Source organism: Antedon bifida, chromosome 10 (genome assembly GCF_963402885.1).
Source record: "Antedon bifida chromosome 10, ecAntBifi1.1, whole genome shotgun sequence".
In the NCBI taxonomy this organism is placed as follows: Eukaryota; Metazoa; Echinodermata; class Crinoidea; order Comatulida; family Antedonidae; genus Antedon; species Antedon bifida.
In genome coordinates, this window is record NC_136235.1 from 21,573,277 (window position 1) to 21,597,914 (window position 24,638).

At 31.8% G+C, this 24,638-nt stretch overlaps 1 protein-coding gene across 3 annotated transcripts in view; it reads right to left on the bottom strand.

Annotated features, from left to right (window-relative positions):
• The window catches only part of LOC144854703 (aryl hydrocarbon receptor nuclear translocator 2-like), a 28,929-nt gene extending 7,684 nt beyond the window's left edge, over nucleotides 1-21,245 (bottom strand). The window contains exons 1-7 of one of the 3 annotated variants that reach the window (XM_078712649.1): nucleotides 21,140-21,245; nucleotides 14,357-14,397; nucleotides 14,048-14,095; nucleotides 5,141-5,182; nucleotides 4,506-4,663; nucleotides 3,581-3,660; nucleotides 431-523 (exon numbers count right to left, since the gene is read on the bottom strand). In XM_078712649.1, coding sequence (XP_078568775.1) covers nucleotides 431-523; nucleotides 3,581-3,660; nucleotides 4,506-4,663; nucleotides 5,141-5,182; nucleotides 14,048-14,095; nucleotides 14,357-14,394 — 459 coding nt within the window. In that variant the 5' untranslated portion in view covers nucleotides 14,395-14,397; nucleotides 21,140-21,245. The remainder of the gene's footprint in view (nucleotides 1-430; nucleotides 524-3,580; nucleotides 3,661-4,505; nucleotides 4,664-5,140; nucleotides 5,183-14,047; nucleotides 14,096-14,356; nucleotides 14,398-21,139) is intronic. The other 2 variants (XM_078712651.1, XM_078712650.1) reach the window with 2 other exon arrangements.
• Nucleotides 21,246-24,638: the final 3,393 nt, after the last annotated feature.

A 24,638-nucleotide genomic window follows, 5' to 3' on the forward strand; every position in this document is an offset into this window, starting at 1 on the left:
CCCTGTGGCCCTCCAAAAATGTTTCGCTAAATTTTGCATCAATATCTGGTGTTTGCTGATAATTCAATAAACTTAATATTAATACATTAATAATATAAAGAATATTTAAATATGGTGGTGTCAATTGTGTGTGTTAAAAATCTTTTGTGCACTAACCATTCATTATAATAGTATGAACATTTAACATTTTATATTCAATTTTAAAAACTTTAATTTTTTTTTCAGATTTTAATAATTTGTGTTATTTTCAGATTATGTTTAAAAAATATTATGTTAATTAATATAGTAACACTATCTTTTTTATCATCTAATCAATAAATATGAACATGAACATGCCATTACTTAGCAATGTGTCGATAAAAATAGACATAATTAATTAACATGATGAATACATGACAATCAAATAACAAGAGTTGACTTTTGACCTTACCTGAGTATGATGAAGAACAGGTGTGACGGAATCAGAAACATAAATAATGCGACCATTGTCACAAGAGACAACAAACAGAAATCCATCAGCCGCCTGAAACAAAATAACATTGCCTTATTATTACCTATACTGTAACCAATCTATAGTGAATATCTATACAATTATCTTCCATATAGTTATCTTAACAAGTTACATGAAGAAAACATTTCATTCCTTGTACAGTGTATCAACATTACTGTAAGTGTAACTTTACATAACCTTGCCAATTTGAGTAAAAATAGAAAATATAATTAATATTATTAAATTATATTATGTGTGATAAATGATTTTAAATCGAAAACATATTAACAAAATGAGAAAAAAAGAAAACATTACATAATTTTTTTAGTCTGGCTATCAAACAAAATATCTACCCACATTTTCATCGACATATTCAAATTTTCGAAAATGTCTTTAACGAATAAACGACTATAAATTACATTGTCAGATTATACAGAATAGATAATTTAAACTGTATTTTGTCATACACTAAATATTTAATTGACATTACTGTTTTTTACAGTCCTGCTGCTGTCAAACAAAATGTCTACTTAGTATTTGGATTGTGTATGCAAAGAAAAAAGACAATCTAATATGTCTTGGATGACATGTCACCTGGAGCAAAACCTCTGCTAGAATACTTTATTAGATTCTAAAATAACTAGTGTTGGATGACCATCAAAGGCATTTTATTTACATTGTAGTATCCATACACAGTCTTTCACAAAATGTTTTGCATTACAAATTTGCTATAAAATTACTGGGAATTAATATCAGATTTGATTTGAAGGATAAAATAGTGGTTTATGTCAAAATTTGTTGACAAACACCAGGATCCGTCAATCGGTTACATTTTTCTACATTAAAACAAATATTATTTCAGATGATTTTAATGTTAATTGAAGAAAATGTATTCTTGTTCAAAAACTATTAGGAAACAATAAAAAAAAAAAAAAATAACTTTGATTTATTTATTAATGCTCAATTTGTATTAAAATTAAATGTGTATAATCACAGATTTTAAAAATCGTCCACAGATTTGGTTAGAATCCTACATTATCTTTTTCTTAACAAATTTAATTTTGTTGTTTTTGGTGATGTCTTTGTATCGAAAAAAGACAACATTATCAAACAATGAGGATTATATTTATATACCAGTTTCTACTTTGTTTCACTGCACAAGAAACAGGAAGAATTTGGCTTTTGGGAACTTGACGATTGTAGTTTACGTAGATTTCCACTTCAGAATACAATGAATGACCCAATGTGTTGTAACAAACAACTAAAAGTTAAAGTAATATTTCATAATTGTCAAACAATAAACTGAAGAAGGTCAAAAGAGCGTGCTCTGGTTAAACAAAGTGTTAATTAACAATACCCATGTCATGATAACCTGATGCAAAATCAATTAAGTCAAATTACTAAGGCCATCTAAATCTGCAGCAATATAAATCATTCCATGAATAGAATCTATATTCAAATTTAATGTGAAGTGACAATAAAAATGAATGCATAAAATGGCACATTAAATTGTCATAGTTCATTAACATTGATTGATTTCAGTGATTAGGACATTAAATTGGTCACTTGACAAAGACCTCTGGTCCAAACATTTTTTTTATTACTGGTGTACAAGGCTCTTTCTGTTTTAATTTTCCATATTCAATTTCATTTTTGATTCAGCAAACTATATCCTACAGTATATATTTTGGTTTAGCATGAACATTGTTTAATTAGTATTATTATTAAGGAAAGACATCCTAAAAATATTTTATTTTATAATTAAGATACTTACAAAATAATTTATAAAAAGACTTTGAAGGATATAGAAATCATGTAATTTAAATAAAAAACTAAATTAAATTTTAAAACTGTAAATTTGAAATGAAAATTTCCTACAAAGAACCTTAAAATGCTAATTGGACTCGTTATAAGTGTTAATCAATTACGAGGCAGTCATAAACATGAAAAAGGCATAATTTCCACAAGCGTTGTTGTCTGTCATCTTGCTAAAAAATTCCAATTGCTGTGATTCATAGAATATCTAGCATTTAATGTGACACATAAAGGAGGCCAATCGAGTAGAGTGGCACGCAGAAATTGCATTAATAGGATCTTAGTCTCCGCAAGTTTAGACACCGGTCTACATCTGCTTGGAGATCATAATCTATAATTTGATGCTAAGCTTTTAGCTCGTATTCTTGCTTTTGCATGTTCAAATGGGTGGACAGTTGGTGGCAGTATTTAGACAAAGGTCTATCTCCTACTTTGGTTGAGGTCGGTTAGTTTCATTTGGTAGGACAATATATTTTACCATATAAATACTGTACCATATTTTGTGGGTTCGTCCCACTATTATCATAAACATATTACAAACAGTATTACACAATCATTATTGAGTATTTCCTTCCAATCCTAAGGTCAAGTGATCAATCCTAAGGTCATGTGATCAATCCTAAGGTCATGTGATCAAATCATACAACTTGTCTTGTGACAGTTTTCACACAAAGGATCTTTTGTTATAAGAAGGTTCCTCATTATTAAGTACTGTACCTCTAAATATCTGTGGTAAAAACACCTTAAACAAAGCCTGTTGATTGGACACATGCTATCCAATGGGCTGGTTAATGAATTTGGTTTTTAACAGAATTATTTTATAGCACAGTATATACTACTATATAGTACAAACTAGTTTATAAATATACCTCTCAATTATAATCAGTAGCCAATAGCCAACCTTACTTTATGGCCAGTGGGCTAGTGAATATTCAATACCAGTTCTAACAATAAGGCTTATTTAACAGACAACATGAAAATGATGGCCAATAAAATATAGAGCTAGTATTACTAAGAACATAAAAACAATAAATTATCAATGCCCAAAGACACTGTCAGCAGATTGCTGTAAATGCTGATGTTTTACTGGTTTAAATGTTTTTACGTCTTCGATGTTTACTAAGTGCGCGTTTAGGGTTAGCCCCCACTTATTTTTTTCATTTTGGTGCAATTGAATATAAAAATGTTTAAATAAAAATACATCAATGTAATTTTGAAATAAAATATTTACTCCATAAGAAATTGTTAATTTAATAATTTAAGTAAAATGTTTACCTCTAGAATTAAGTGTTTGAGTTCCTGATCAGTTAGGAATGATGGCTTATATGCTCCTTCAGCATTCGTGTTTCCAGTGCCTGTAAAATACAATATCATAAATAAAAACTATTATGAATTTTATGGGAGAAAGATGCATGGGCTGCCTATAAGCGGTTATTTTGTTTTTTTAAATATTTTTCTAACAAATCAGATTCATGAAAATTACTACTGTACTTAAAAAAAAATCAATTTATTAAAAAAAAAAAACTATTATATCTTCAATTTTAATATTCAAGATATGGTTAAACCCTGATACCGCATCACAGAGCGTAATGCTAAAACTAACAGTAGATGCTTCGGTTCAATTTAACCGTCAAGTACTGTAGTGTCTATTTCTAACTACTACCAATATTAGGCAAGCATGAATGATATTAAATGGTTAATACCATTAATAAAGTGTTAATGATATTTCCATTATACGTGTGAAAGCTCATCTTTGAAAACAAACCTTGAAATATGTGATAGTTGATGTTCTCATTCAATTACTTATAAGTAATACAATTTACAGATAACTTGTTGTGTTAAATGAAGTGGCAGAGAGAAAATTGAAGATTAGAATATAATAAATTACACAATATACACGCATGAATTAAAAGCCTTGCACTTAACAACTCTGTTGGCTTTGCAACACATGTGTATTTGTTATTCACTGATAGGTAGCAGCCACTTAAAGTGAGCATACCAGGTGAGATCATCACCCTGTAAATTAGACACAAAGCTCTGTCTACACTATCAAACGATGTTTGGGCACCTAACACTATTATTGTCAAAAAAATGCATTAGTGTGTGAAATGGTTTTTAGAATAATTATTAACATATCTAGAATTAAATACGGGGATTGATAAAAATGTAAGTGAAATGTTAACCCTTAACCAGTTCTCACCTCGTAGCGACTTCATGTGAGACACAGCCATTCTAAGAATAGTCAGTTTGTCAGGTTTACGGGCAAGAGCACTGCACGTTGGAACCATATCTGACAGCTCAGTTATGTACGCAGTCATTTTGTTTCGACGTCTTCTCTCAATCTCACTATGGTTCTCTCTGTGAATCAAACAAAGTATTGTATCCTAATCTCTATGCAAATTAGTATAATTATGAATATGTAACACATAATTTGCATAATTCAGGAATTAGTATATGCACACAGAAATACAGAAAGTATGTTAGAAAATATTCAAATGAAAAATCCCACAAAAAACAATTAGTAAATATTTGGAAACATAAAAACATGCAAAAGGATCTGCACTTGGAAAGATAGGAAGCCAAGATACAAACAAAATTCAATCCTAGAAAAATAAAATTGCCTTGTAAAATAATGTCAACAAAAATTGTGAATACAGTCAAGTCTAGAAGAAGCCCTATAACTTATATACATCCATTATACATGCAAGCATTTTTTCATTCATATTAGGCCTGAGGAGATATTAATACTATGAATTGAGAGGTTATTTTATTATTCCAATAGTAGCAAGTATGCTATTTAGTTGTTTTTTTCCATTTTGGTGTAATTTTGTTTACCTCGCAAATCGTTCCTTATCAACTCTTTCATCATCTACACTTCTGCAAGAGAGAAAATGTAACTTACATAATGACCACCCTTTTTATATTGTTGTTAATGCTAAACTCATTTGAATTCCTCACTATCCAAACAAAAAAGGTATGCCTGGTAAAAGGATCTATTCCTATTATTAGGTAAAACTGCGAATACGAATCTACAGTATCCCGCGCCTGTTAATACTAAGTGTGAATAAGGATCTATTTCAACCTGGTAAAACTGTGAATGAGGATCTATCCATATTAAGTAAAACTGTGAATAAGGATCTATTTAAACCTGATAAAACTGTGAATGAGGATCTATCCATTAGGCAAAAAACTGTGAATAAGGATCTATTTCAACCTGGTAAAACTCTAAACTAAATAAGGATCTATACCTATTTATTAGGTAAAACTGTGAATAAGGATCTATTTCAACCTGGAAAAACTGTGAATGAGGATCTATTTCAACCTGGTAAAACTGTGAATGAGGATCTATCCATATTAAGTAAAACTGTGAATAAGGATCTATGGCAACCTAATAAATCTGTGCTTAAGGATTTATGGCAGCCAGGTAAACTGTGAATAAGGATCTATGACAATCTAATAAATCTTTGATTAAGGATCTATGGCAGCCTGGTAAACTGTGAATAAGGATCTTTGGCAATCTAATAAATCTTTGATTAAGGATCTATGTCAGCCTGGTAAACTGCGATTAAGGATCTATGGCAGCTAGGTAAACTTTGAATAAAGTTCTATGGCAGCCTGGTAAACTACGATTAAGGATCTATGACAATCTAATAAATCTTTAATTAAGGATCTATGGCAGCCTGGTAAACTTTGAATAAAGTTCTATGGCAGCCTGGTAAACTGCGATTAAGGATCTATGGCAATCTAATAAATCTTTGATTAAGGATCTATGGCAGCCAGTTAAACTTTGAATACAGTTCTATATGGCAGCCTGGTAAACTTTGAATAAAGTTCTATGGCAGCCTGGTAAACTGCGATTAAGGATCTATGACAATCTAATAAATCTTTAATTAAGGATCTATGGCAGCCTGGTAAACTGCGATTAAGGATCTATGACAATCTAATAAATCTTTAATTAAGGATCTATGGCAGCCAGTTAAACTTTGAATAAGGATCTATGGCAGCCTGGTAAACTGTGAATAAAGTTCTATTCGTTAATTTATTCATTCTAAAATTCCATTACAGGCTAATATGTTTTTTTACACTGGATAATGATGAAGATGGTGAATAAAACTACACTGGAAGTTTGAAGAATTATCTTCATATTTTTTTAAAGAATTTCAAAATAACCTAAAAGTAATAAGCTAAATTATGTACAGTGGTGTCAATAATTTTAATAAAATTATTTGTCCTATACCCAGCTGCAGTACCTGGCATACTCAATTTAACGGTAGCCTCGGTATATGTAATGAAAGGGTGAATGAATTAATATCTGTTTTCACAATATCTCACAACATCAAAAGCCTCAACCAGCTTATCTCTTAATACTCAGTCTAACTTGGCATTCTCTCTCACTCTCTAATTAATGCTTAAAACAAATTGTTGGTAATAAGTATAAACAGATAACACTTAAAATATACACAAAATTACTAAATACTAATTTAAATTATTATTAGTCAAATTACTAAACTCAACAAATTATATTAAAATGTTTTTTTTTAACTACAGGTATTGCTACACTTTTAAAATGCCTTATATTAGTATCATATTATTTGTAAAATTATAAATGCAAGCTATTACCACTAATCAAAAATCAATTGACTAAAATCTTATTACAGTATTTAGCTTGGTTATTTAGTTCCACCATCGAAAATTTGCTCACGCAAAACCTAGACTGGCTAATGCAAAACCTAGATTGGCTAATGCAAAACCTAGACTGGCTAATGCAAAACTTAGACTGGCTAATGCAAAACCTAGACTGGCTAATGCAAAACCTAGACTGGCTAATGCAAAACTTAGACTGGCTAATGCAAAACCTAGACTGGCTAATGCAAAACCTAGACTGGCTAATGCAAAACCTAGACTGGCTAATGCAAAACTTAGACTGGCTAATGCAAAACCTAGACTGGCTAATGCAAAACCTAGACTGGCTAATGCAAAACCTAGACTGGCTAATGCAAAACCTAGACTGGCTAATGCAAAACCTAGGGTGGATTGCTATAAAACAGTCTTAACTGATGGTCTTAACTCCCCGATTAAAGCCGGCTTTATCAGATAGACGGTCTTATTAAAGCCACTCCTGATAGACCATTGCTATAAACCAGTCTTAGATAAGACCGCGTAAAGTAACAAATTGAGGGCGTACTTTGCGCGTAAAATACCAAATAAGGTAATGTTCGTCACGCTTGTTCAATTCACAATCATAACAGTACGTACATTTCTACGCGAGAAAATCCATTCTAGGCCTATATAACAATAAAATCACCGTTATTATTTGATTTAACACTTAAAACTCGTTCAATTGGTTTTCTTTGACGATAAATAATACGTAAAAGCAACAAAAAGAGAGGTTTAAGACTGTTTTAAGACTCCTTCGAGTAGGCTTTAATTTTAAAGACCGTTTACAGGTTAGACCGCGGTATAGCAATGGTCTATAATATAAGACTACTTGCTACGTCACGAATTATAGCCGGCTAAGCGCTAAGACCGGTTATAGACCGCTTATAGCAATCCGCCCCTAGACTGGCTAATGCAAAACCTAGACTGGCTAATGCAAAACCTAGACTGGCTAATGCAAAACCTAGACTGGCTAATGCAAAACCTAGACTGGCTAATGCAAAACCTAGACTGGCTAATGCAAAACCTAGACTGGCTAATGCAAAACCTAGACTGGCTAATGCAAAACCTAGACTGGCTAATGCAAAACTTAGACTGGCTAATGCAAAACCTAGACTGGCTAATGCAAAACCTAGACTGGCTAATGCAAAACTTAGACTGGCTAATGCAAAACTTAGACTGGCTAATGCAAAACCTAGACTGGCTAATGCAAAACCTAGACTGGCTAATGCAAAACCTAGACTGGCTAATGCAAAACCTAGACTGGCTAATGCAAAACCTAGACTGGCTAATGCAAAACCTAGACTGGCTAATGCAAAACCTAGACTGGCTAATGCAAAACCTAGACTGGCTAATGCAAAACCTAGACTGGCTAATGCAAAACCTAGACTGGCTAATGCAAAACTTAGACTGGCTAATGCAAAACCTAGACTGGCTAATGCAAAACCTAGACTGGCTAATGCAAAACCTAGACTGGCTAATGCAAAACCTAGATTGGCTAATGCAAAACCTAGACTGGCTAATGCAAAACCTAGACTGGCTAATGCAAAACCTAGACTGGCTAATGCAAAACCTAGACTGGCTAATGCAAAACCTAGACTGGCTAATGCAAAACCTAGACTGGCTAATGCAAAACCTAGACTGGCTAATGCAAAACCTAGACTGGCTAATGCAAAACCTAGACTGGCTAATGCAAAACCTAGACTGGCTAATGCAAAACCTAGACTGGCTAATGCAAAACTTAGACTGGCTAATGCAAAACCTAGACTGGCTAATGCAAAACCTAGACTGGCTAATGCAAAACCTAGACTGGCTAATGCAAAACCTAGACTGGCTAATGCAAAACCTAGACTGGCTAATGCAAAACCTAGACTGGCTAATGCAAAACCTAGACTGGCTAATGCAAAACCTAGACTGGCTAATGCAAAACCTAGACTGGCTAATGCAAAACTTAGACTGGCTAATGCAAAACTTAGACTGGCTAATGCAAAACCTAGACTGGCTAATGCAAAACCTAGACTGGCTAATGCAAAACCTAGACTGGCTAATGCAAAACCTAGACTGGCTAATGCAAAACCTAGACTGGCTAATGCAAAACCTAGACTGGCTAATGCAAAACCTAGACTGGCTAATGCAAAACCTAGACTGGCTAATGCAAAACCTAGACTGGCTAATGCAAAACCTAGACTGGCTAATGCAAAACTTAGACTGGCTAATGCAAAACCTAGACTGGCTAATGCAAAACCTAGACTGGCTAATGCAAAACCTAGACTGGCTAATGCAAAACCTAGACTGGCTAATGCAAAACCTAGACTGGCTAATGCAAAACCTAGACTGGCTAATGCAAAACCTAGACTGGCTAATGCAAAACCTAGACTGGCTAATGCAAAACCTAGACTGGCTAATGCAAAACTTAGACTGGCTAATGCAAAACCTAGACTGGCTAATGCAAAACCTAGACTGGCTAATGCAAAACCTAGACTGGCTAATGCAAAACCTAGACTGGCTAATGCAAAACCTAGACTGGCTAATGCAAAACCTAGACTGGCTAATGCAAAACCTAGACTGGCTAATGCAAAACCTAGACTGGCTAATGCAAAACTTAGACTGGCTAATGCAAAACCTAGACTGGCTAATGCAAAACCTAGACTGGCTAATGCAAAACCTAGACTGGCTAATGCAAAACCTAGACTGGCTAATGCAAAACCTAGACTGGCTAATGCAAAACCTAGACTGGCTAATGCAAAACCTAGACTGGCTAATGCAAAACTTAGACTGGCTAATGCAAAACCTAGACTGGCTAATGCAAAACCTAGACTGGCTAATGCAAAACCTAGACTGGCTAATGCAAAACTTAGACTGGCTAATGCAAAACTTAGACTGGCTAATGCAAAACCTAGACTGGCTAATGCAAAACCTAGACTGGCTAATGCAAAACCTAGACTGGCTAATGCAAAACCTAGACTGGCTAATGCAAAACTTAGACTGGCTAATGCAAAACCTACTCAAAACAAGAATGTTATTAAGCCTGCGTTTGAAGGGTTTAACAATATCAACAGCCTAGGACGAGTTGGAAGCTGACCATTACTGTCTCATTTTATCTACCATCCTGCTCCAAACAAGAATGTTAAGCCTGCGTTTGCAGGGTTTAACAGCCTATGACGAGTTGGAAGCTGACCATTACTGTCTCATTTTATCTACCATCCTGCTCCAAACAAGAATGTTAAGCTTGCGTTTGCAGGGTTTAACAGCCTATGACGAGTTGGAAGCTGACCATTACTGTCTCATTTTATCTACCATCCTGCTCCACTGACTAATGAGTAAGTATCTAGCATGAAGTTGACAATACGTTAATACGATAAAATATTAGCATTGTTTTGATGTCATACCATTAGCTTTTATCAGTTATGGAAAGTATAGTAGTGAATAAAGCCTGAGTGGATTGATACACAAATTGTACATTTTACATAGGAAGGATCAGTGTTGCTAAAACTGACCAAAAACTAAATTATTATTATTCCTTTAAAGTTAGTCTCACTATTTTAACGGACATCATCAAATTATTTATTATTTAAGTAAAAAGAACTGTTATTAATCAAAATGATAAAAAATAAGTCTTTTAATTTAACAATTAAACTTTTTTTTTTTAAATGAACATGCAATTACTTTTGATTTCTAATCATTTTCATACATTGGTAATTAGTTTAGTTGGCTTGATTAATTAACCTGCAGACTCATAAGAAATCTTGCTACATTTTTTGGAGGCTTGCATACTATACAAAAAATAATCTGTCTAATCTGTTTTGACTTTAATTGGCAAAAATTTAGATATAAACAGAGCCAGCTGAAGTTATTAAAAATTGTATAAAATGAATGGCTCTGTAATAAATATTGAATGATTATCCCAACTTAAGAAGATACTGTATGTATGACCCACTTTGATAGATGGGGTCAAATATGAAATTAATACAACTTTATTTTCATGAGATATTGAACATGAATTTATAAATAAAAAGCATTTTGATTCATATTCTTAGGTTTAACCAATATATTAAACTTGGAATTTTAAAGAGATTGATAATATAAACCTATCTTTAACTGTGTGTAACATTATCAAAATATATAAATGTTGTACTTTTTTTACCCAAAGTTATACAGTATTTCAATTAGACGTAGAATAAATCATATTTATATTTTCAGTCTACAAGACGTTCTCAAGAATGCGAAATTGTTATGGTAAAAATTGTGAACAGTTTTACATTTCGTTTTGTTTTTGCAAAATTAAAAACTACACAATTTGTCCAGACATAATCAAACATTACATAAAAATATTGAAAATAAAAATTAACTGATAACAATTTATTTAAAGGACTTTCCTATAGTTACTATTTTTCAGACTAACTATAGTACTGTATCTACCAATCTTAATTAAAGTTGTAAAGAAAAAAAACCATGTCAAACACAATAATCTGAGTTATCTCATATAATTTGTACATTTGATCTGGCTGATCCAATACAGATCACATTATCCACCTCATTGTAAGAATCCATGATGTGATGTATCTCTTCAATTGCGAAAAGTAATATACACATGCTTTATTAGTACAGTAACTGATAACAGTGCAATAACATAAACCTAAAGTGAATTTCAAACAAAAGAACCAACAATGCTGAAAAAAGCCTTTTTAAGGTGACATTTTTAGAGACGGTACGTGACATACTAATAAAGTCATAAAGTAAATTTATACGAAAATAATATTATTTGAGGCTAACACTGAAGTAAGCAACAATGTGAACAGTTTACAGTTTTACAATTCTAAAACAGGTTATTCTTTAAATAAAGATTTTCAAAGACTTATGATGTCACATGTATTATAACTAGAAAAAAACTAGTAATATTTTAAACTAAGAAAACAAAATACATAAACAACTAAATCAAAATACCATCACCATAAACACAATTGTTGAGTTAAGATTTCTGTTGTGCACAAAATAAACTGGAGTGGATATGATGACAATGAGTATTACAGTATGCTGCGAGTACAATTGATAATAATTAAAGTTATGATATATAACAATGTTTGTGTTGTGATGATAATATGAATGCTGATGATGTTGAACAATGAATTTGACAAGCTCAACAAAAATGATTATTTGGTGATGATGAAAAAGAACAAAGTACAGTAGTTGGCAAATGTGATGTCATCAATGGTTGGACAAATTAAACAGTAACACACAAAAATGATGTTGTGAGTATCTTTATGATGATGCTGTGAGTATCTTGATGATGATGCTGTGAGTGTCTTGATGATGATGCTGTGAGTATCTTGTGATGATGCTGTGAGTATCTTGATGATGATGCTGTGAGTATCTTGATGATGATGCTATGAGTGTCTTGATGATGATACTCTGAATATCTTGTGATGATGCTGTGAGTGTCTTGATGATGATGCTGTGAGTATCTTGATGATGATGCTGTGAGTATCTTGTGATGATGCTGTGAGCATCTTGATGATGATGCTGTGAGTGTCTTGATGATGATGCTGTGAGTGTCTTGATGATGATGTCATACCATTAGCTTTTATCAGTTATGGAAAGTATAGTAGTGAATAAAGCCTGAGTGGATTGATACACAAATTGTACATTTTACATAGGAAGGATCAGTGTTGCTAAAACTGACCAAAAACTAAATTATTATTATTCCTTCAAAGTTAGTCTCACTATTTTAACGGACATCATCAAATTATTTATTATTTAAGTAAAAAGAACTGTTATTAATCAAAATGATAAAAAATAAGTCTTTTAATTTAACAATTAAACTTTTTTTTTTTTAATGAACATGCAATTACTTTTGATTTCTAATCATTTTCATACATTGGTAATTAGTTTAGTTGGCTTGATTAATTAACCTGCAGACTCATAAGAAATCTTGCTACATTTTTTGGAGGCTTGCATACTATACAAAAAATAATCTGTCTAATCTGTTTTGACTTTAATTGGCAAAAATTTAGATATAAACAGAGCCAGCTGAAGTTATTAAAAATTGTATAAAATGAATGATGCTGTGAGTGTCTTGATGATGATACTCTGAATATCTTGTGATGATGCTGTGAGTGTCTTGATGATGATGCTGTGAGTATCTTGATGATGATGCTGTGAGTATCTTGTGATGATGCTGTGAGCATCTTGATGATGATGCTGTGAGTGTCTTGATGATGATGCTGTGAGTGTCTTGATGATGATGCTGTGAGTGTCTTGATGATGATGCTGTGAGTATCTTGTGATGATGTTGTGAGTATCTTGATGATGTTGTGAGTGTCTTGATGATGATGCTGTGAGTATCTTGTGATGATGCTGTGAGTGTCTTGATGATGATGCTGTGAGTATCTTGATGATGATGCTGTGAGTGTCTTGATAATGCTGTGAGTATCTTGATGATGATGCTGTGAGTATCTTGTGATGATGCTGTGAGTGTCTTGATGATGATGCTGTGAGTATCTTGATGATGATGCTGTGAGTATCTTGTGATGATGCTGTGAGTATCTTGATGATGATGCTGTGAGTATCTTGTGATGATGTTGTGAGTATCTTGATGATGATACTGTGAGTATCTTGTGATGATGTTGTGAGTATCTTGTGATGATGTTGTGAGTGTCTTGATAATGATGCTGTGTGTATTGTGATGATGCTGTGAGTATCTTGTGATGATGTTGTGAGTGTCTTGATGATGTTGTGAGTGTATTGTGATGATGCTGTGAGTGTATTGTGATGATGCTCTGAGTGTATTGTGATGATGTTGTGAGTGTCTTGATGATGTTGTGAGTGTATTGTGATGATGCTGTGAGTGTATTGTGATGATGCTGTGAGTATCTTGTGATGATGTTGTGAGTGTATTGTGATGATGTTGTGAGTGTATTGTGATGATGTTATGAGTGTCTTGATGATAATGTGAGTGTTGACAATTTTGGGTGGTGTTAATGTAAAACTATGATATTATTACAACAATATACTGTCTGCCATTGAAGTACTATAGTGTTTGTTTACAACATAAAGCCAAACATGAAATAACAGTACATATATCACTACCTTGCATATTTTGTAGAACTTCCTTCATCATCATCGCCATCATCCCCTCTGCAAATATTAATTATTTGAAGTAATAAGAAGTTTTAAGATTTAATTTTTCTTTAATTAAACTTTCACTATACAACCCTTCAATAAAATCCTAAGTAAGGAACGTGTATCTCTATTAGTCACTGTCTACATGTTTATTAAAGACCTCTAGTTGCACAACATGACAATACAGTACTGACATAGTAAACAAACAATTTGAAATGTAACCATTTATTTCAAATCTGTTTTTCACATTAACTATGTACTGTATAATATATTTACCCAGCTTTTCTCTTTAGTGGCATCTGTCCAGGCTGCATTTTCTACAATAAAAAAGAATACACCAGGGTTGAAAATTGTCATAAAATTGGTTAAATATTGGCTTTTCCCTGCCATCTACAGTATTACTACTAACTACATACATCAATTATCAGTGCATGTCTACTGCCAAATGTTTCTTGACCATGTGAAAAAAGTTTTGGAAAAAAACTGTTTGTGATTAAAGTTACATTTTGTACTGTAGTTGCAACACCAATGACATAATAATATAGGCCTACTGTATTTATTTATAATATCTTAAGATTTGAGGCTCAGAAGTAAATGAAAAATGAACATAAAAAGTGCTTTAACATGCAGTTGATACTGTAGAAGTGTATAATATTTTATTTATTAGAAAATTAAATATGTTCAACAAATAGTTTTAATTCCAAAACTCCAAAGAATATTCACCCTTGAACTTTTGATAAACCCTTACAAAATGTGACTGTGCTTTATTAATTCCCTGAATCTATGATTTCTCATGAATACAACAACCAATCACATTTAAATGCAGCTTTGAACACCTATCATGATGATCAAGATGAGTGTACACTGTATGAAGAAATGAGTGGGCAGATATCATGGATGCTATGTACACTCAATTTACTGTTATCCAGTATTGTTTACCAAACAATGCAAGTTATCACTGTACCCAACATATGATCAACATAATATGTACATATATACTAGGAAACGGACATCTTTACCAAGGACATTGATATATATATTGATAAAATATATATTAATTTATATATATAAATTAATATATATTTTATATTTTATATCTTTTTACCACAAAGCTACTGCCTACTACTACTACTGTATGAGTTTGCTGTAAATACCTGCATGCTCATTTTGTTATCTTATTATAGAATGTTAAAGAAAAAAAATCCTATATTTCTCATACAGTAATTAATTGTAGCATTTCTGTGCATTTTGAAACTTAAACATTGGAATGTAACTGTAATCTATGTTTTGACTTGAAAATAATGATTTTAGTGTTTGTTGAATGATAAACATGTTTGTGTGTACATGTATTTGACATGATCATATTGTAAACAACAAATCACATTAATTACAAGTTACTACTACTGTACTTAAAATGTATTCAAATTATTTTACATTCTGCAAAAATCACCTTACTGTACATGATACTATTACTGTACATGATACTATTACAGTACTACTGTATTACTTCACTGGCATAATATCCATTTTTAATGATTTCAATGTATTATAGTAAAAATATTTTGTATTTTGCAGTTTACTTTTCTATTTATATTGGTTTATAAAGGAACAAAACTATGAAATGATATTTCAAAGTTATATACAAAGTCTTGGTTCTTTCTAGAGACATTATAATTCATAAAACAAATGTTTAATATAAAAATATAAAGTATAACAATTTTATATACAATCTGTCTTGAGTTCAAAAAGTTGATGTACCACATAATCCTATGAACAGCATACGTGTGCTGAATTTTTTTTTGGTATGACGTCATCAAAATCATAAAAAAAAAATGAGATTAATGCACAATATTTTAATTGGCGTTAATCCTGCAATTGTGGTAGAGAATTTAACAACCTTTTAGTTTTATTTGGCTTTAGTTAATTTTGCAAATTAATCGTGTCATTCAACAAACAAGAAATGTTACATTTATTAATACATGGATTACAAGACTTACCAGAAATTGAGAGTTAATTTTGTCAGTTTTTTAATACAGTTATACCATGGTTATATATAATTTGCAACAAGACTGTCTCTGTCTCAATACTCATGCAGTAAATATGGTTTGCACATGGGTACACAAAGCTCATCTAAAAAATTTGAATTCAGCACGTTCAGTAAGCCATGCTACACCACATGAGATATTTTATATCTAGTTCTGTTTTTCTTTAGTCTACTGTCCTCCTTGTATGGGTAAACATAATACTGCACAAGGTCGCATGAATATTTGATTCCAAATTATTAAAACTATAAATTGTAATGTAAATATTTATCAAATTAATATTTGTACATGACGACATTGTAAATTATGAATCACAGTATACTCTACTCTACCTTGCTTAATATTTCACCCACGCCAATTTCTTCCTTGCTCATAACTTTTTTTTAACAGTAGAGTATTTATTTGATTTTTTAAACCATTTTGTTAAAAAATTAACTAAATATTACATAGCCTCAATTTGTTTTTTAGATTTAGCAATATAAAATGGCTGTACTGTATACATACAGTAAGTAACTGTAAAAGTGCTAATGAATTCAATAAAAACAATTTAAAGATGTCTCTGTATGTAATTGTAAGTTGTTAAAAGGTTTCTGTACAGTACTATAAATGGTGACAGTATGCTTGCTACGGTAACAGTAGTTAAATGAAAGATATTTGTACAATATTAAATGTTACTGATTGATTTTGAAAGTTGACAATATGCAATTGAGTATAGGCTTCAAACAAAGGCAAGTACCTTAATGTATTCTCTTGGTTGGAATCTACTGTATGCAGAAAGAGAGAAAGCCATCTTGCTTTGGGCTAACTCAGCATGGGTAAGGACAAAGGCCTTAAATGTTAACTGCTAGTACAGTATTTATCTCTTTGATACACTCTAGTAACTAGTATTTTTCTTTCGATTTATGTGTGATTTATGAAATCTTGTTCTTCAATTTTAAGATGGTGATCTTGATGGAATTCATTACAGTTTGTTTGATTGCATTGAGGATGACACAAAAGGCATTGAATCATGGCACAGATGTTGAAGTACAACGGTATTTAAACAGGCTTATACTTGTATACACACAATACTGTTCATTATTTTTCAAATCTAAAAACTGTTGTTATAGTTAATGAATAGTAAAACACCTGTATGGTAAAATAATGTGCTTAGTATTCTGTACAGTAGATTTACCTTTAAAAAGCTTTATTTTCTGTCTAGTTTTGAATGGAGAGGTGGGACTTCTGGCTTGCTTCAATATTTTTTTAAAAGACGTTTTTTTGTCAAACAAATAAATGAAATAAAATTATATTTAAAAAAAAACAATTGTCAATAGGCCTACAGTATACAATTGGATAAGTTGCCTACTGTATGAAATAAAAAAAATATTTTACAAAAAAAAAAAAAAAGCTTATTTTATACAGTACAGTACGTAAATATTTTATAAATTACTGTATCTTTCATTGTAATGTAACCCACTGATTTAAACCATTATTTGTAATTAAGCATAGCAGACTTTTAAACATATTTCGAAAAAACAATTTTCTATTAAAAATACTAAGTAAATTTGTAATATTGTTAAGGTGAAAAATTAGCTAATATTTGCTGGTGGTATTTTTGGGGGAAAACCATTATTGCTATTACTAATCATGACATAATTTGATCAGATTGTGACAAATTTGATTTTCATCAGCATATTGTATTGTTATCCAATAATAGTTCTATGATGAAAACTATAGTAGTCTACTGTATTTACTTTGTTCTATGTACAGTAGTAAAAAATGCATTAATACTATCCTAGTATAAATGGGCCTTTAGAGTTAAAAAACAACCATCATCAATACTGGTAAACAACCATATACCATATTTACGTGTTTAATGCTATACTTTGTAATGATTATATTTTTTATTTTAGATTGTAAAAGGATCCCAATGGAAATAAGCTGATAAGCTTTTTGGGCTATCCTGGAAAATCTCTTATAAATGTATTATTTGTAATGTCCGTAATTTATGTTATCACTTTGTATGTTTGTTTTTTTTTTATGATGATTTTCCAAATAAATTCAAATCAAATCAAATCAACCATCATCAATACTGGTAAACAACCATCATCAATACTGGTAAACAACCATCATCAATACTGGTAAACAACCATCATCAATACTGGTAAACAACCATCATCAATACTGGTAAACAACCATCATCAATACTGGTAAAGAATAAATAAAAATTAATAAAATGGATGGTTTCTATTGCCTACAGGCAGCGTGCCACAAATGTCATCCATTTGAATGCTGCTATCTTGCTGTTTACATGCTCATCATTATCTGGCATGTACTTTAATTGTCTGTAATTAATCAATGAATCTTTAATTGTTTGTAAGATACTCTACAGAATATTTAAATGTAGCTAATGAACAAAGCCTTTAATCATGATTTATTCAATCAAGTATCACAGTTGCCATTCAACTTATTTGTAATGATTTACTATACCACTGCACTTTAGTAGTATTCTAGTAAACATTATGGTAATAAAGTACGTATTTACTATTAAGTGGTTGATTGTCTAAAAATGTAGGCCTACACTTAACATAAGTCTGTAATAAACTACGCAATTAGTGACCATTTCTATGTAAAACAGAAAATAGTGATTTGTAAATCAATTACAGAAAATACTATTTAAAAAAAAAATTTTGTCCAATATTGGCCCAATATTGATTGGATTTCTTACCTTAACGCACGCAGCAAGAGACATAATAAAGCTACCGAAAGTTTGAATTAAAAATTAATAAAAAGAAAACTACTACTGTATATTGAGGGGGTGTACAGTGGCGGCAATATTTTAAACACTAATTTAAACTACTACTGTATATTGAGGGGGTGTACAGTGGCGGCAATATTTTAAACACTAATTTAAACTACTACTGTATATTGAGGGGGTGTACAGTGGCGGCAATATTTTAAACACTAATTTAAACTACTACTGTATATTGAGGGGGTGTACAGTGGCGGCAATATTTTAAACACTAATTTAAACTACTACTGTATATTGAGGGGGTGTACAGTGGCGGCAATATTTTAAACACTAATTTAAACTACTACTGTATATTGAGGGGGTGTACAGTGGCGGCAATATTTTAAACACTAATTTAAACTACTACTGTATATTGAGGGGGTGTACAGTGGCGGCAATATTTTAAACACTAATTTAAACTACTACTGTATATTGAGGGGGTGTACAGTGGCGGCAATATTTTAAACACTAATTTAAACTACTACTGTATATTGAGGGGGTGTACAGTGGCGGCAATATTTTAAACACTAATTTAAACTACTACTGTATATTGAGGGGGTGTACAGTGGCGGCAATATTTTAAACACTAATTTAAACTACTACTGTATATTGAGGGGGTGTACAGTGGCGGCAATATTTTAAACACTAATTTAAACTACTACTGTATATTGAGGGGGTGTACAGTGGCGGCAATATTTTAAACACTAATTTAAACTACTACTGTATATTGAGGGGGTGTACAGTGGCGGCAATATTTTAAACACTAATTTAAACTACTACTGTATATTGAGGGGGTGTACAGTGGCGGCAATATTTTAAACACTAATTTAAACTACTACTGTATATTGAGGGGGTGTACAGTGGCGGCAATATTTTAAACACTAATTTAAACTACTACTGTATATTGAGGGGGTGTACAGTGGCGGCAATATTTTAAACACTAATTTCTTCTACAGTATTCAATACCCAGTACAAACAACAATTTTGTAAAAAATATTTATAATAATGTAGACACTTGTAATTTGTTCTTGAGCTATGGAGAATTTTGTACTCTGTATTCTTTTTACCGAAATAAAAGATGAAATGAAATGAAATAATCATGATTTAATTTGTTATACATCATTCATTTGTTATTCTTTATTATCAATGATAAATAATACAGTACAATTTTGTAAATAGAGTTGATACCAAATACCTTCAATCAGCTACCAAAACTGGAAATCCCCATGCCCATACACTATAAAATGTCATATTTCAATGCAATTTCTTTTAATGATTAAAAAGAATTTAGGACCTTTTGGACCAAAAAAGTATTGGAATGGAAGTCGACTGTGTTTACTTACATAAATTGTAAGATTGTGATTAGAACTCCTGCTTTTTCTGTTGATGAGCTATATATTTGGATCATTTATGGTCTGAGATGGCACATTTTATGGTAATATTACACAGTAGGCCTAGGTACTACTAGTAGTAGGTTTGAGTCCAATTGGACGGTTTGCATGTGAAGATAATTTTAGTGTATTGTGTACAGTAGTATTAATTTAATCGGAATATTTGAAATTGTTTTATTTAAATATACACAACATAAACATATACACAATGATTACATTTTTTAAAATTGTGAGATACTGTCTTTTTTATATAGTTCGTTTTTATATCTTTGTGAATAATTTATAGGCATTAGGCCTATCACTTTGTATTTATTTACTTTCTACCCCGGGAGAGGTGCGTCATTTACAAATAATTACTCATGGAGGGGTGTGTAAAAAAACCTAGAAAAGGTACGTCACATCAATGAAAGATGATGTGTAAGGTATGAAGCACCTCTCCCGCCAGGGGTTGTATAGTCGGTCATACAATTGACAAGTGCATTTTATTTTAGGCCTTTATATATATTTATATAGGCAAACTTAGGGCCTCTTCTAGTTAGAGGGCCAGGCCTAGCTAGGCTAGTTAGTTTACTACATTATTATATTTGCCTAGGCTTAACATAAACTCTCTCACCACCAAAATAATATGTTTACTAATACTACTAGCCCTAGTAGTAGTAGTAGGCCTACTACTAGGCTAGGCCTAGTAGTATTGACTCGCATAGTATCCTAGTAGTATAGCCTAGCCTGGCCCTAGCTAGTGTAGGCCTAGCCTAGTAACACTAACAAATCTGTCAACCTTCCATCAGTATTTCATAATAGAACAACTTAAAAATACATATATCAATAAAACAGTAAGATTTAAAATACGCACCAAATATTGATGTATAAATTCACTGGTTGCATTTGAATTAAAGTGCCACCGTTTAGCTGTATTTAGGCACAATATTCCAGCCTTTATTATGGCTTCTTATGAATATTCGCGAGAGGAGAGAATATAAAAATGACGATAGGATTTTCTGCAAAGATACAATAGCGCCACCGCTATTTGATGCGATTTTCTCCTCATCGGAAAAACCTTAATAGCGCCACCAGCGCCAGGCGAAAAAAAGGCGTTGGTGGAAAAGATCAAACATTTAGTTAGGCCTTCCTAATATTAAAGAAACTGGCGTACTTTTAGATTTAGTCTGTACTTCTGATCAATGAAGTGAAAAACGCTTTGAAATTGTTCAAATGAATTTACAGTGAATTCATCATGATTCTAAGGTCTAAGATCAGATTGAAAAAGAATACGGATATCATAAGCTGATCTGGTATGCATGATTTAACTTATTGAAATAAGAAGCTGAATGGCAATCAATAATCTTCAAAATTACAATTTAAGAGCCATTGTCTGTAAGAATCAAAGAAATATCAAAAATAGTGGCAGACTCAAAAAAATGGATTTCTTTCAAATTTTGCACATGGCTATATATGTGTTGAGAGAAATCAAATATGAAGTATTTTTTATTTCACACATATATTTCCATGGCAACGGCCAAATTTGTGTTTTTGACAAATTTTGTCCTTTTTTAAGGTTTTTTAAAATGGATATTGGTACTACTTTGATGAAGGGTATTTTTGTTTTGTTCATTTAATTATAAAAAATAATTAGTGTATGCATAATAACAATGCATTGTGTACCTGTTTCATATTTTTTTAAATTTTTGATTTCATACTTTGGGAGATACCATTTATTTAAAAAGGGGTGTTTTTCACTTTTTTTTAATTGTTAAATGCAACTAAACTTTACTTCACCATAACGCCCAAAGTGGTGTTTTTTTTTAGGTGATTTATTACAAATAGGTAGTTCTAATGTTTAATAAGTGATTTCTAAAATAAAATACTGGGGTATTTTAAAAATCTACAAGCAGTGTTGCGAGAAACATAGACATTTTTATAAAAAAAAAAACATGGTATATTGGTAAAAACATTTTATTTTCTTTGGTTATCTGATTTGAAACTCATTTGTCAGAAAAATTCTTAATGTTTTATATAGTTCTAGTTGTGTTGTGAGAAAAAAAACCAATATTTTTAATTATAGATTCTGTAATTCCCAGTTTTAATGTCATTTTATAGGTTTATCCTCTAGAAATTTGAATAAATTATCATATCGTTGTGAATTTTTTTTTTCTTTGCAACAGATTACTCATCTCTTATTTTGAAGCTCCTCTTTCATTTTTTTACTTCTTTTATTTGCTAACCTAAACAGATCCCACATGCCCATCCACCACCACTTCCGACTACACCCTCACCCCCCCCCCCCTCCCCTTACCCCGACAATAACCACAAAAAGATAAACTGCAACACTTTGGTCGATCATCCACTATAGAGTGTCAAATTCATGCATTCAAGCACAACCCACACTGCCGCTACCATCGCCCCAACCAATAGACCGATTCAAACTCCTCCATCCCACCCCCTCCACCTTTCTCCAAGCCCCCACCCACCCCAAGTTAAAAATTGCAATACAAAAGATAGGACATAAAGTTAAGTTTTTAGACCCTCGTCTCCAACCCCCTAACTATTTAAAACTCCTGGATCTACCACTTTCCCCTCCCCAAAATTGAACCAATCAAAAGTCAATGATATACTCAGATATGTTAATGCTACATAACAAATATTGAAGCCCTGATGTGAAATTTCATTTCATTTAAGGTCAGCATGTAAAATATCACACTTTATATTAAATATTGGTTTTAAATTCTATATTTTTTTTACTGTGATGGTTGGATTCAGTAGTAATTATTAATTAATAATTATCTGATAATGATTTAATTTCCCTTAGTTATGCATAGCAACAGTTACTATGGTAACTAAAATTGAGATATTCTTTAGATTTTTCATACTTATCTTATACAAATTTAAATTTGTAGATTATTAGCAGGCATACCTTATTAGCATTTTCAAATTACCATTTCACAAGGTCATATTCGTAAGGATTCTGTGATTATTTTTGTTCATGAAAACCCCATATTTTATTTACAGCGGGCACCTCCCGTAAACGGCCACCTCCCTTAACGAATGCACTTTGAAAAGCCTGTTTGTTCTATCTAATTAGTGCATTTGGTACCTACCGTAAGCGGCCACCTCCCGTAAGCAGCTGCGGGCACCTTTTTATACTAAAAATGAGATTTTTTGTATGATAAATGACCTCCCGTAAGCGGCCACCCGAAAAATGTGATACTTATTGCATGGACTTATGAATTAGAGGTCCATGTTTATTGTATTTCTTTATATATTAGCTTTATTTCGAAGCGGTTTTAAAAACATTACTGTGAAGAGATGAGAAAACTACACAGATTTTGACCGACCATTTTTCATATGTTAAAAGCTTTTAAAATTTGTCTGAAATTGCTAAAAAAACTAAACCACCTGATTATAAATAATAATACAATTAGCTGGAAAATTGAGAGGCTCGTTTCGTTAAGAATATCGTGCATAGCCATAATACGTGATTTTGGCCCATTATCGGCAGACCACTTTTCCAGGTCCCGAGGGTGGCCACTTACGGGAGGTTCAACTGTATTTTAAAAAACAATTATCCTTAGTTACGCATAGAAACAGGTTCTAAGATAACATAAATAATACATTTTGACATAATTTGACCCAACAAATGACCCTTTCACAAGATCAGACATTATCTGGGATTCAGTAGATGGGTAAATTTGGAGAGAAAGTAGTAGCTATGTAATCAATTTTTTGTAGTCATGAAACCCCATATTAAAAACATTGTACTTAGTTACGTATAGAAACAGTTGCTACAATACATTGTAGGTAAAATGTTGATGTCATTTGACCTTAATATGTAAAATTTAAATTATGAAAAAACCCATATTTTTAAAATATTTTCGCATAGAAACAGTTACTATGGTAAAATGTTGACCTCATTTGACCTAAAAATGAATGAATTTACAAGGTCAAGTTTGTCATCACTTTAAGATTATTAGAATGCAGTAGAAGTAAAATTGAGAAAAATTACAAATGCAATCAATTCTTTGTATTCATAAAAACGCCAATTTTTTCGATTTTTTTTTAAATTACTTTCCTTAGTTACACATAGAAATGGTTGCTAAGGTAACACTAGAGGTAAAATATGAAAATTGTTGAGAATTTTTATGAACTATCTTGTAAATTTTGATCAAACATTAATAGTAGTAAAGTGGGGACCTGTCCTGTTTTGCATTCTGACCCCTTTTGACCTCAAATGACCAATTTACAAGGTCAGATTTTTTGGGAGGTCTTTCTGTATCTCTTTACACAAAATAGATGTAAAAATTTATAAAAACCTTGACCCAATTATTTCAAAGTTTAACATTATTTTCCATCAACTA